This window comes from Mesitornis unicolor, unplaced genomic scaffold, assembly GCF_000695765.1.
Source record: "Mesitornis unicolor isolate BGI_N332 unplaced genomic scaffold, ASM69576v1 scaffold30594, whole genome shotgun sequence".
Taxonomy (NCBI): domain Eukaryota; kingdom Metazoa; phylum Chordata; class Aves; order Mesitornithiformes; family Mesitornithidae; genus Mesitornis; species Mesitornis unicolor.
Genome location: NW_010178582.1, coordinates 1 through 13,679, shown reverse-complemented (window position 1 = coordinate 13,679; position 13,679 = coordinate 1). Strand labels below are relative to the sequence as shown.

Below are 13,679 nucleotides of genomic sequence, written 5' to 3'. Positions count from 1 at the left end.
TGGGTAACTGAGTGCCCGCTGCCGATGATTGCCTCTGGCATCACCGCAGGCCAGCTCAGGGAGAGCCACCGGGCTTTCCTCTGCACCCCAACCCTGTGTCAGGATCGCAATGGCAAAGGGAGCCAGGCTCAGCCCTGGCATGCCGCTCGCAGCTGCTGAGATGGGCTGCCTGGAAACCGCACGCTTGAGGCTCAAGGACCACAGCCTGATGCCTGCAGGGTGCCTTTGAACCCATGGGGAGTGACCCGGAGTGCTCCCGAGGACTTCTGAAGTGCCAGCGATGTGCCAAGCCCGGCTGCTGCCGCTGTGCCTGGCCTGTCCCCGGGTTATGCCCTGCAGTGCTTCCTCCAGGCCAGTGTGAAGCCGTTCATCCCTGATTTCCAAGCCCAGCTGTACCCCTCTGCCATAAGGCCTCCAGCCCTGCCTGCTAGTGTCACCTCATCCTGCTTGGCTGTGCCTGACTCTTGCAGGGAGCAGTGATGCCTGTAGCAAGAAGACCCCAGACATCCCACCCTGTGGGATGCTGCAGCTGCCGGAGCTGCTGCAGCTCTTGGGTTGCTCTCAGGGCCACCAGCCTGCTGCAGGGAGCTCCCCTGGTCAGGAGGACCAGGACAGACCTCCCATCCATTCCAGGCAGGTGCTTCCTGCATTTCTAACAAGGCAGCAGAAGAAAATGAAAAAACCCAAGTGAGCAGCCAGGCTGAGCCAGGAAACATCAGAGATGCCTCTGTCAACACCACAGCCGAGGCAAGCAGGCAGGTAGGCGGCTCCTTAATTATTGATGGTGCTTATAAATAAATGCTGGGACACGGAGGAGAAGGTTACAGCAGAGCAGCGGAACCGCTTCTCGGTGGGGGAGGGAACTTGAGAGTTCGCTTGTTTTAAAGGTCATTTAGTTTTGCATCTCTTTCCCCCTTTCTTTGTAAAACTCAGTGATATTTGAGTTGATGGATTATCTTCCTAGTGTATCTTCTTGCAGCTGCCTAACCCGGCCAGCTGGGAGGAGGAGGAGGGAGGAAAGGCACCCACAAGTAGGGGCAGCAAGAGACCGAAGGAGGAGGAAGGGAGGAAGGGAATGCTGTCTGCAATGTGAGACAAACAGGCAAATGAGGAGACAACAAAATTAGTAGAGCAGCAAATCCCTACCCGAGTGTAAATAATTCCTCACCATGTGAAAAGAAGGTCTACGTAGGCTTAGATTTATCTTCCCATTCCTGGAGCTTGAGCCCAGGCAACCTCTGATGCAAAGCACAAGGGAAGTGCATGAAATATAGCTGGGCAAGGACTAGAAAGAGAATCAGGGGTCTTGGTCAGGGACTGGAATAGTAACCCAGTGCCCGTGCAGCCTCAGGGACTTTCTCAGCAGGCTTAGGGTGAAGTGTCTTGGAAAGAGCACATGATCTGACGACTACAGCTCTGGGATAGGGATCCCACAGCCAGCTGGAAATGCAGGAAGGGTTTTGCACTGCAGTCGCAGTGGGACTTCAAGGTTGACAGCCCCCATGTGAGTCTTAAGTGATTGTGGATGTTATGACTTCACACCTTAGTCTGAAGTCCCCAGCTTGCAAAAGCAATGCACAGAATTTGGGTGCAATATGGACCCAGGCGAGATGGAGCTCCATCCAGTCTTCCGGACAGCAGACCCTGCAGGACAGGATCTCCTTCCATCCCCTCTCCAGTCTCAAGCGAGCCATTACACATGTTGGGCAGCAGCACCCCAATGCCTGGGGCTGGTCATGGGTGTAGCTTTGCTCCTCTTCCCACTGGGAGCCTGCTCTGGTTGCATGATGGCAGGGTGAGTGACTCTGCAGTGCGTGGTTCATGGCTCTCTGAATGGCGGGTCTGGATGCAGACCAGGTAACACCACAGCAGCCTCACTGGCAGACATTCTGGGCCCCTGCCAGCCACCCTCCAGTAGACTAAGACTCAAAATGGCATAAATCAATCAAAAGTCATCCCTTGAGTTCCCTCCAGCAGGCAGCATCCCAGTCAGGAGGGTGGGCTCAGTAGCAGGGTGTTCCTGACAACAGTTGGGTTGGTGGTGAGGAGGCTGGAGGGGGAGCAGGGCCCTTCTCCCACCTCCATGGGTTTTCCCTGCACTTTCTTGGGTTGCAGCTGAGCAAATTGTGCCTCTCAGCAAGCGGCAGTCCAAGCTGAGGAGCTGACTGCGAGGTGCCGGCACTCTGGCACAGGGAACCGGCCGGCTGTGAAGGACACACAGCAAAGGCGAGCTGTTGGAGTTCCCCTTGAAACGCTTCTCCTGCCTCTGTGGGATCTCAGCATGGCACTCTGCTGCCATGGCACTCTGCTGCTGGCTCAGTCCCGGGAAATGGTCCTCAAGAATGAGAGGTCCAGGGCTGGAGAGGTAGTTTGGCCATGGGGCTGCTCCTGCCCTGCCTGCATGCCCTAAAATACTGCCTGACACCAATGACTCTATGGCCCAGGGTGCAGCACCTCCGGTCCCTCCAGCAGCCTGCCCCAGGGCTGGGAGTAGCAAAGGCACCTAGGGAGAGCTGGACTTCTCGCTCTGCAGTGCAGGCAATTGGGAACAAAGCTCCTGGAGCAAGAAGAGACAAGCAAGCACTTTCTGCTCCCCTTTTGCCAAAGTCAGGTAGCTGCTTGGGATTGGGGTTGGCAAGCCCTTGCATTGCACATGCCCTTAAGGGACCTTGGGGTCCATCTGGACTTACGGAGGTGTTGCCAACCTGTCAGCACCTGTTTGCAGCAAAAAACCCATCATCTCTTTAATTCTGCCGTCCCCTCTGCATGCATGTGTTTGGAGCTGCAAATGTGTGCCCAGGGTACTGCTCGCACTTTAGGTCTCTAATGAACACTAAGGGAATGTAGGCTGCTATTTTGGCTAGAGAACTATATTTAAAACTCGTGTTTCATTGCCCCAAGCCCTCCCAGCTGAGCATCGCTTGACTCGCAGCTGAAACGCAGAGCATCCCAGGCAGAAATGTGGCAGCTACTGTGGCTGTAGCATAGGATGTGAATGCGTTGTCCTTCTGCGGCAGGGAAAGGGGAGGGTGGGATGTAAGTCTGTGCACTGGGGGTTCGCCAGGAGAACAACAGGAAAAGCTCTCTCCTGGGATCAGCAATGGCCTGGCATGGCTGTGGCTCAAAACCCAGCATTCCTACTGCAGCAACTCACTTTACCAGCCTAGGGTAATATGGGCACCACAGATTCCTCCACAAAACTACTCTTTGGTAGAACAAGACCCTTTTTCTCCTTCAATTAGAGAATCTGTTTAGTGTAGTGAGCTTATGTGATCTAGTAAGGTCATGACTTAGTTATGCTTCAGTGACTTCACTGATGACCCGCTTAAATCCTTGTGGGCTTAGAGAGAGGAAAGGAAATACTGAATTTCATGACCAGAAAGGCCAAGACATTTATAGGAAGGTGTTACAGGATATGCAGCATCACTGAGTGCAGGGGCTGCTGCATATGCAGAAAAGGGACTGTGGCTCCAGCTTCCAGAGGTTCAGAAGTTGAGGAACACTGATACCAAACTGATGTAGATATGGTATAGTACTGGCCTGATGCCATGTGGTGTGTGGCTGTTGCAGAGCAACTCCCCCAGCCTGAGCAGGTCTTTTGGCTGATCCTGCAGGTAGCCATGGGCATAGAGATGCTGGGGAGGGCTATGCAGGTGGTTGCTGCTCAAAGATGTGCTGCTACCACCCCCAGAGCTGTTTGATGAGCCGTGGGACTTGGTCCTCAGCAGCCTCCTGCCACTCTGGGAAGCCTGGCTGCAGGGGTCACCCAAGACCACTCAGAGAGCCCACAGGGGATGACCAGGTTGACACCCCTACTCTGCTTTAGGAGCCCTACAACCCTTGCTGGCTGGAGTGCATGCAGTGTAAGACCGTGGTGGGCCTTTCCTGTTGCCTGCTTTCCACCATTGCTTGGCCATGCTGTAACTGCTGTCATGTAATCAACACTTACTGGTTTCCCAAATGGTTGGAATTAATTGGCTGCAGGATCATTAAGCCTTCCTCCAGTGCCCCTGCTTGGGAGGTAGGGCTTATTGCTCACTGTAGGGCTGGGGCTGTCCCCCTGAGAGCAGGGAGCTGCATTTCCCATGGGCTGTGGGGAGAGCAGAGCCGTGGTGCCAAACTATCAGGACTTTGCTATTTGGGGAACAGCCCCCACAGTGGTGATGAACCTCCTTCCAACAGCCCCAAGAGCCACCACTCTGGCTGCCTCTCCAGCAGCAGCCCTTGGCCCTCCAGGGGAACGATGACAGGGGCTCAGTTTATACCTTCTTCATAAGGTATGTTGACCTTATGGTCAACCATGGTCAACTTATGGTTGACCTTGAAGGTCAGCACACAGACCCCTGCTCCCCCTTAAGGGGCTGGGCAGAAGTTTACAAGGCGTCAGTGGTTTTTGAAGCTAAAAAGTCAGACCAAAGGGGGTTTATTCTGTAAGGCTGCTGCTGGCAAGCTCAGGGTCTGCTTTTGGAGCACGGTGCAGGAGCAGCTCAACCCAGCATTCTTCTCCTCCTCCTCACACCTACTCTCCAGTACCGAGAGTAGACATTATCTTCTGTAGCAGCTCTTAATACAGTAACACAAAAACACCCCAGGAAAATGCTTTCCCAATAAGACAGAGCACCCCTTCCCCTCCCTGCACCTGGTACTGCTGTGGCTGAAGTGAAACACAGGAGCTGTGTGACACCAGGCACTAACGCTGCTTTCAACTGATGGCACAAACCATCCCCTGGGACTCCACAAACCCTCTCCAGCATCCTACCAGCCTCACCACAAGGTCCCCAAAGTGCTGGGCTGGATGTTCCAGGTCTCCCCCGTTGCTCAGGATCCTTGAAGAGATGTTATAAGCACCAGCAGCACCTCTGCATCCAAAAATGGAAATAAATTTGAGAAAGCAGCGAGCTGCTCTGCTACAGCACACAGAAAGGCAGGCAGGGTTTGCAGTGACCAACAACCTGCCTCACTGATGGGGTGATGGAAGTGGCCTGTGCACCCATCTGATGGCTGCTCTCTCAGGAGTCTGAGCAGATGCCAGAGACCTTGGCTCGTAGCCTCACCTTCACAACAAGCCCTGCTTTAAGCTCCATGGCTGGAAGCAGCATTTACTGAATGAGTGAGGTCTGCTGTAGCTGTATGTGCTTTGGAGGAGCAGAGAACGGTGGGGAGTGCCACTACTAAAAACTGTTTTCCTTCTGCCTCCATGTTCTCATATTTACATCAAGCACTTAACCAAATACAAAACCAGCTTCCTGGCACTTTGCAAGATGAGGAGCCGTAGGGACCCCATATGAGATATTGGGCTGGACAGCCACTGTGATAGGGAAGAAAATCCCTTGTCCTCTAGTGATGCCTCTATGTCCACCTTCTTTTTTCACCAGGTGAGCTGTTCTTTGAGAGAGAAGGGAGAGGAGGCTCAGCTCACAGCAGCTATTCACCCTCTCCCACAGACAGCTAAGAAAAGCAGAGGAAGCCTCTCATTAGGAGAGTAGGCCATTCCCCGCTACATCCTCTTCACCAATATCTATGTGACAGCCATTTCCTCCTCCCCATCCATCAGCAGCACTGTGCTCCGACCCCTCCTCCCCCTCTCCCCAAAAGCATGCAGTTACTGCCGCCTCCACCTCACTTCCCAGCGACAGACAACCCTACCTGCTGGTGAAATTCATCCTCGTCAGCCTGCTGTTGCTGCTCACAGGCTGAAACCTGCTTGTAACACTACTCTGTTGCACCTTTGTGTTAGCTACCTTTACAATCTCTATTTAGGTCAATACAGTATCTAAAATGATGGTGCTTTGGCCAAGAGCTCTAGACATCACTCTAACAACAAAGTCTGAAATGTCTTTTATGAGTTGAGTTTGCTTGGTCTGCTAGTGCTTGTGGAAAGCAGCCAGCTTAGAAAGGAGACCTGCTCACCTCAGAGCTAAGTGTCCTGCTGCAGAGAGTTCAACACTGGAACACAGCAACAGTCCCCGTTCACATGGCTCACCTGATCCAGGGTAGTTTTTAGGTAGGTGCTGGTATGTAAGAGGCCAGAAGGCAGTGTGAGAAGGAAGGAGTTATAACGGGGTGGCAGGAAGAAACAAGGATAAGAACATTTATCCAAAGCAAAGAGGTGGAGGTTGGGATGATTTTGTTCCCTCCATGAACTGAGGACTGGCTTCAGGACTACCCATTGCACAGCCTAACAAGGCTAAGCCTGCAAGCAGAGTGAGACTTCTCTTCCCAGTTCTAAATCATAGTAGCATTTCTAATCAGAGGGGTGTCCTGAATTATGCAGTAGAATGGAACTACTTAGACAAGAGTTTGTGCTGACTTGCAGGGCTGCAGGGACAGAATGAGCCCCTCTGCCAGATCAGAGCAGAAAAAGAGGTGCAGCTAACAAGAAACATGAGTGGATCAGACACACTGTAACCTTTAATGGCTTTAGGATAACACTGTGCCATCTCCCCATGCTCTCATGGAGTCTCTGTGCCAGTCCCGTGGCAAAAACTGCACTGTTCCAGGAGAAGCAGGATCTGCTGTAACAATTAGTGCTTCCCAAGGCTCAATCCCCATACACTCGTGCTGGGAACAGGCAGCATCGTTCTGTCAGTGGGATCGGGAGCAGCGTCTCTGCTGATCCTGGATGGTCAGAAGTCAAGTGCTCCAACGCGGCAGTTGCAGCAATGTTCAGCATGGGAGCTGCTAAACCTTTCAGATCAGCAGAGTATGATGTGTGGTCTGCATCAAGTGATAGCTTGCAGCTGGGGTGCACACAGCTGTCCTGACACATCACAGTTTACTTTGAGCGAACTCCAGCGCAGTAGTCAGGGCTCCTTGCATGCCCTTGGCATTTCCACTGCCCTTAGCAACGATGGGAGAGCCTCCTGCCTTCCCCTCCATCTGCGTACAGACAGCCACGGCCCAGTCAGCAGCAGAGAACATGGGGAGGCAATTCTGGAGAAGAGACACAGAGCAAAGGCATTTGGACTGTGGAGCACTCTGCAGTCTGGATAAAGACAAAACTCTCCTCACCCAGCCTGAGCCCTCATTAATCTGAGGCAGCCATGACTGCCAGAACCACAAAGGCTGAGCTTGCATGTTAATACCGTGTCTTGCCCCTTGGCAAACATGGCCTGGAGGATCCAGGGCCCAACAGAGACTGATAGCACTACGGTCATCCCAGGTCCTACGCCTGTGTGATTAACCACCTCCACTGAGCAGAATCCCAGGAAAGCCTGGGACCTGCTGAGCAGTGGGTGCAGTCTCCCTTCGCAGGTAGGTTCCTCATGTCTCTACCAGGGTTCTGCTTACCTTGGACACCTGACAGGCACAGAGCACCTCACCAGAAGCCTGAGGGCTGAGCAGCAGGACTGATGTGCCAGGAGACTTATCACACAACAGGTTCACTACCTTCATTAGGATCTAGGAGAGGCAGGGAGAAGAGGAGACAAGCTACAGTAAAGGAGACTGGCATGCAGCAAAATATGTGCCCAGCAGCTCCCTCTTACTGTGTGCAGCACCTGAGGTACCGCTGAGCCAAAAAGCAACATAGATTACTCACAGAGAGGGAATCAGCTGGGACAGTATCAATGATGACAGGTTGCTTCCAATGTTTTTCTAGCAGGCTTTGTGCCTTCTTTTCAGCCTGGAGGAGGAAACACACAGCACTTTAGTGGCCACAGGTGGCACAGGGTGGGGATATATGTATGTTACATACATACACAAGGAATAGAAGTGCTGCTCTGTGGGACAGAGGGGAGACGGAGGTTAGCAGAAGTCACAGAAAGACTTTCAGACTGAAGTCTTCACATAGAGACCTGTACAACTATCCTTCCTCAAAAGCAAGCAGAGATGAACCCTTCTGAAAAGTGGAATAGACAGCGACTCGTTCAGTCCCCAGCCTATCTCATGGACCTAACATCACCACATGTCTCAGGAAGGCTCCTGTGGCAAGATGCTTCTACTTTAAGGAAAGGATCGTTCTTACTGAGAACACTAAGTCACCAATAAGCACTTACAAAGGGATTTTAGTGTAAATGGGCAGGACACAAATACAGTAGGAAGCCACAGCAACATCCATATGGCTGGGAGAGAGGCTCTGTCCTGCCACTGTCATACTGCAGAACCTTGTAAAGCCCACTGCCAGGGCCAGCTCTCATCTTCTCCATGCAAACACAGGGAGGTGATGCCCATCTGCCTGTTGGTGTTTGCCAAAAGTGCTGTTATGGGACTCTCCATCCTCACAGGCAGAGACATGGGGATTTTGCAGGTGCTGAAAGCCCAGTCATGCATTCACTGACATTTTAAATGATGGCCCTGGTTAATGCCAGTGAAATCTACCCAACAGAGGGCTTGTATTGCACTGTGTGTGATTGTACCTGCTTTCTTCTGCCTTCTAGTGAGACCCTAGTGACCGAGTGGCTGCAAAGTGTGACAGAGACACCAGGTCCACTGGTGTATGCCACACAGTGCTATTAGCAGGCTGCAGTGAGTGCGCTGCTGCCAAAATACCTGTTGTATCTCCAGTTTCCTGATGGCTGTGTTGGCTGTTCGCTGTAGCGCTTTGAGGATGGTCTGTAGTTCTTTTCTTTGCCACTGGGGTATTGCAGTGCTAGCCACCACCTGCAAGACAATTTGTTGTGTAAGAGCACTAAACTAGTAATAAACTACTAGTTCTCTGGGAGGTCAGACTAGAGCCTGGCCTCTTCCCAGACCCTTCTATACCCCTATGGTCAGCCAGTCACTGTGGTGTGTAGCTTTCTCTGGAACAGACTGCCCAGCGAGGTTGTGGAGTCTCCTTCCCTGGAGACATTCAAAACCCACCTGGATGCATTCTTGTGTGACCTAGTCTGCGTGATCCTGCTCTGGCAGGGGGAATTGGACTGGATGATCTTCAGAGGTCCCTTCCAACCCTTACTATTCTGCGATTCTGTGACTGTTTTCAGCTGGGCCTGAGGAAAACCTTGGGAACCCTTTTTTCACTGCTTTACCCTTCCTCCCACTGCCTTCTCTCACATTGCCACTGGCAGCAGGACATTTGCAACACAGGTACCTAGGTACTGGTTGAAATCTTTGTGACCAAAGTGGCACCAGCAGGTAACAACATGCCCTTGCTATTGATCATGGTAAGATGTGAACTTGGTAGGGAAGATCCCTCAAGTGTATAGCGCCCACGCGGGCTCTTTGTGTAATGGAGTGTAAGCCTTACTTCGGTCAACTGGCCCACTTCTTTGGAGAGGCTCTGCATCTCAGGAATAGAGCTGCTTCTTTGCTTCATTCGTAGGGAGACAGAGTCCACTTCCATAGCCAGGCACTGGCCTGCTTCCCGGGCCTGGAGAGAGAGAGGGAGAGAAACCTTTAAATGCAGCAACAGAAACAATGAGCAGGAACAAAGAAAGTGGGAAGGCAGCAGGGTCACAAACCCTGAAGTGCTACTCAGGATCCAGTGGGAAGACACCTGCAGAGGCTTTGAAAATGACTGTCCCCAAGAGACTCTGAAATTGAACATTCCTCTCTAGATCTGCAGCTGACACTAAATGGTCACAGTCAAACCCAGGGGACCAAGCTGTCGTGCAGTTATGTTTCCTCAGTATCTCATACCAAATCATCAGGATTTCTCAGAGAAAAAAACCTTAGGAGCCTCATTTACCTAGTAGGGCTCTTATTCATTAGCAAATGCACTCTTGAAAGTACTGACTGAAGAAACAAAAGAAACACTAAAACTAAAGAAACCTCATCGGCTGTTCAAGCATATTTCCTGAGTTCAGCTGATCTTGATGTACTTACTGCTTTCCCCAACACCAATGCTACCATTAATATAAAAAGCTAATGCAAGCTTTTTTCACCAGTGACAATCCTTATGGTTTGGAGCATTTCCTCCTCGACAGATCTTACCATGATGGTCCTGTGACACTTTAGACCATGACAGCAGACAGTACATAAGAAAAGCTGTGGACAGTGAGGACTGCTCTGTCTAGCTAGGATACATATCCCTTCTTTCAAGTCACTCCCTCATGCCTGCAGTCTCCCTTGTCTGATTAAAACATGCACATGGCTCCTCTCAGGGGCTCTCCAGGTCAGCACTTCAGCAAAGCATACAGATGTGTCCTGCAGCTTTTTGTTCCTCTGCACCAAAGAAAGCCTTGACAGGGACACAAATGCACAGAGGACAGCCAGACAAAAGGCAACAGTTTTGCAGGGGTGGGCTTTGCCTTTAGTCTTCCCAGTTCAACTGAGAGTGAGTCACCCTCCTCTGACTGCAGCCTTAAACAAAGTGGGCAAGGTGGCAGGGCCTCGACACTTCCAGATACTCAAAAGGACAGAGCAATATCATGGACACAATCGTAGGTTCCTTACTATTTATACAGACCCAGACAGACCAGAACCAGTTAAGCAGCAAAAAGACAAAAAAAAAAAAGGCAAAAGGGCTGTAAGAATGAGGCCAGAACCTTATTTGCATTAAGTGCAAATCCAACTGTGATAGGCAGCAGGTGAGCAAGAGGTGAAATCAAAGCACAAAGGATCACATCTTTAAATACCTACATGAGAACTGAAATTTATAGTCTAGAGGCTTCCTGATATTTTGTGCAAAGCTCTGTTCTTAGAAAAGAGGGTCTGAGGGAAGGAATGAAGGTCAAGGAGACAGGAGACTAGGGCAGGAGGGAGTGGAGGTGAATAGTGAGGTATGGCAGAAAAGCTGCATCTGGGGGTGAAGGAGGAAGCTGCATCAGGCACAGCAGAGAGGCTCAAGCCAAAGCAGGAGGGGAGATAATTGCCTGTGCAGGAACTTACAGAGTTGGGTCCTTCTGGCATTGCCTCAACATGACGAAAAAATCTCAGTTCCCCATTTCTTACCTGTTTGGCTTGTCCCCCTGTCACTGCAGTGACACGGCTAATCCCTTTAACAAGCTGACGCTCACTGATGATGGCCAGATCCTCCACAGCTCCTGTTTGTAGAAGGTGCCTGCAAATTCAACAGAGAACAGCAAAGAAAACAAGCTGCTCTGTGGGAACAGAAATCTGGAAGCCTGCTTTCCTTTTAGACTTGTCTCAAGTCTGGCAGCCCCTCCCCAGTCCCATTAACTTCAGTCCTTTCCCATCCCTAAAATCCTGATGGCACCCTGTCAGGCAAGAGACAGCAGAGTTAAGGCTACTCCAGATGAACCTCTGTGATACCTGCCCAGCAGGCTGCTGTCAAATGGTGTGTAACAGCCAAGTTCTGCCTTGCTTTCTTCTCCTTTCCTTCAGCAGTGGGATGAATTAGGATTTATCTCTTCTCAGCTGCTACTGAACCTTGTAGAAAGTAATTTTTTCCTTCAACTCCACCACTCTCTTGTCAGGCCAGCTCACAGACTGGCCAGCAGACTTCAATCACAGGCCAGTTGTGCAGTCACAGGGCACTGACAACACCCCCGCCCCTTCCATTCTTGGCTATTCAGCACTGGATAAGAAAACAACAACACTGTCTCGGGTTCTGTTACCACAAGCAATCATTTCAGACAGCTTCACAAGAATTGATCATCTCTACTCCCATGCAGTTTCTTGTCCCACTACTCACACAAGAATGATCTCATGACTAGAAACTTGCTCATTTTCAGCTGTATCTGCTCAAATGCAATTTGTTTCTGTCTTTTTTTTGTGTGTGTGTCAGCATTGCCCTAAGATTGGTTAACACTTCTTCTACTATCATTACTGCTAAAAGGAGAAGAAGATGAAGATAATGAAATAAAATAATCAGAGTGGTCTAAACATCCCACAACTATCTGAGAGTCTCCTGCTGGGTCCTCAGCCCTCCTGCAACCCCAAAGGCAAAGCCTTGTAAGTCTGATGTGACAGGCCACACACCTCTGTGCCCTGTGGCTTCCAGGTTGGTTTCAGACTATGAAGCAAGGAAAAATGCTTTGCATTTCATTTTCACCCTGGGACTTACAAAGCTTTGTAACTAGTCCATCCTGTCCTCACAATAACTTTCTAGGGAGGAAACCTAGTTGCACAGGGACAGGGAGTGGAGCTTGCAAGAATGTCTCTACCTCAGCCACCAGCACCTACAAAAACACCTTCTGACTGCAAGTAAAAGTCACTTACGTCCCACAGCAGAGCTCCACAGAGGTCTGCATGGCAGCCTCAGAGTCACGGGTCAGCACGCTCTCCACAGGGACCCCCAGGGACACTATCCTCACTGGATCTGGATACCCCTAACAGAGGAGACAGGGATCAGCAGCTAACAACGAGGCCCTTCAGGGGCACTTACAGAGTAACTACACAGCTTCAGGTCTCTGCCTCCCTTTTCCCCTATTCTAGAGTAGTTCCAGAGTCAGGGGCAGCAAATGCTTCTCCCCCACAACCAGCCACCATGGAGAGAAAGACACAACTGGGTGACACTACAAGGTTTTGGTCCAAAGAAATGAGCAGAAAGCCTGTGCATCATCAACCTCCATGTTTTACAACACAGTGCTCCCGAGATCTCATCTCTGTCCCATTTCCCCTTCCTGAGTTCTGGGAGCCCATTCTCTTGCAGAAACCTGTTGTGCCAAAATCTCTCATGACCCAAATGATTCTTGCTGAAGGAGAAAGCTTATGAATGTGTGCATTGCCATCCTCTCATACCTCATCCACTGTTCGGAGTCCCTGAACTCTTCTTGCCAGCGTGAGGGGGACCTCAGCCATATGCACAACCTCATTTCGTTTTATCACATCCTGGACCACTTGCTCCACTTGCTGCAGTTGCTCCACAGTCACAGGGCCCTGAGGAAGTAAATCAGCCACTTTACAGAGAAGCATTCTGAGAGGTACAGAACAAAGGAGGGAGAACTGGGGCAGAGCACCCCAAGCAACTTGATTGGGGCACACCACTATCCCCCTGCATCTGGTCTTCCTGCATCTTGAAGAGAGATGCTGCAGTGAGTGACAGGTTACTAGGGCCAGGGCTCAACCTGACCCAACAGCTTTCAGTTCCCAACCCCTCTCACCTGGATGACCAGGAGAGACATCAGACATGTGCCACAGTCAAGCTAGTGAATCTCACAGAGACCCCTTTACACTACTCAGATCAGCCCCATGCTCACTGGCCTTGCTAAATCCTTTTCCCTTTGACCCCCAATTCATCCCCTCAGAAAGCCCTCCTCAAAATCAGGTCAACACAAAGCAGAACCAGTTATCTCCAGAGGGCCAAGTTTCACTGCTCAGATTAAGATGTGACCTGTCTCTAAAGGAGTGATTATGGAGAGGAGAAAAATCCCTTGAGAGAAGGCCTGTACTGGGATGCTGGTACTGCTCATAACAACAAAACACAGGTTCAGAGTCACCTTGGTATCAAAGTCAAAGCGCAGCCGCTCTGCTGTCACATGGGACCCTCGTTGCTCTGTTTTTTTTTTGATCAAGTTTCAGCAGGTGGGAAGCAGTGTGGTTTGCCATGCAGGCCAGCCGCTGGGCCTGAAAACACAGACATGTTGGCAGAGAATGCTGTTCTCCACCGCTCAGGGAAGAGATGGCATGAAGAGATAAGGGAAAGGCCGCATGTGAGAGGATGGGAGAAAAAGCAATGGTAGCACAGCTGTCAGATTAATTTATGTCACAGAGCAGATTTAAATTCTTTTCCCATGGGATCACCTCTGTAAAACAGCAAAGGGTAGGCTGGATACTTCTGGACAGATCAACAGCTCACAGAATATTCACAGAATCACAGAATCCCTCGGTTGGAA

The 13,679-nt window shown here is 50.8% G+C and overlaps 1 protein-coding gene across 1 annotated transcript; it reads right to left on the bottom strand.

The window, feature by feature from the left end:
* Window positions 1-6,779: 6,779 nt before the first annotated feature.
* LOC104539080 (alanine--tRNA ligase, mitochondrial-like) lies at window positions 6,780-13,339 on the bottom strand (the record flags this gene model as incomplete). Its single annotated transcript, XM_010182514.1, has 9 exons — window positions 6,780-6,933; window positions 7,291-7,401; window positions 7,541-7,624; window positions 8,491-8,601; window positions 9,188-9,310; window positions 10,834-10,942; window positions 12,064-12,173; window positions 12,586-12,723; window positions 13,284-13,339. Coding segments are annotated over 9 exons (996 nt in total), but the record flags the coding sequence as incomplete, so codon positions are not given.
* Between the last annotated feature and the right edge of the window lie 340 nt (window positions 13,340-13,679).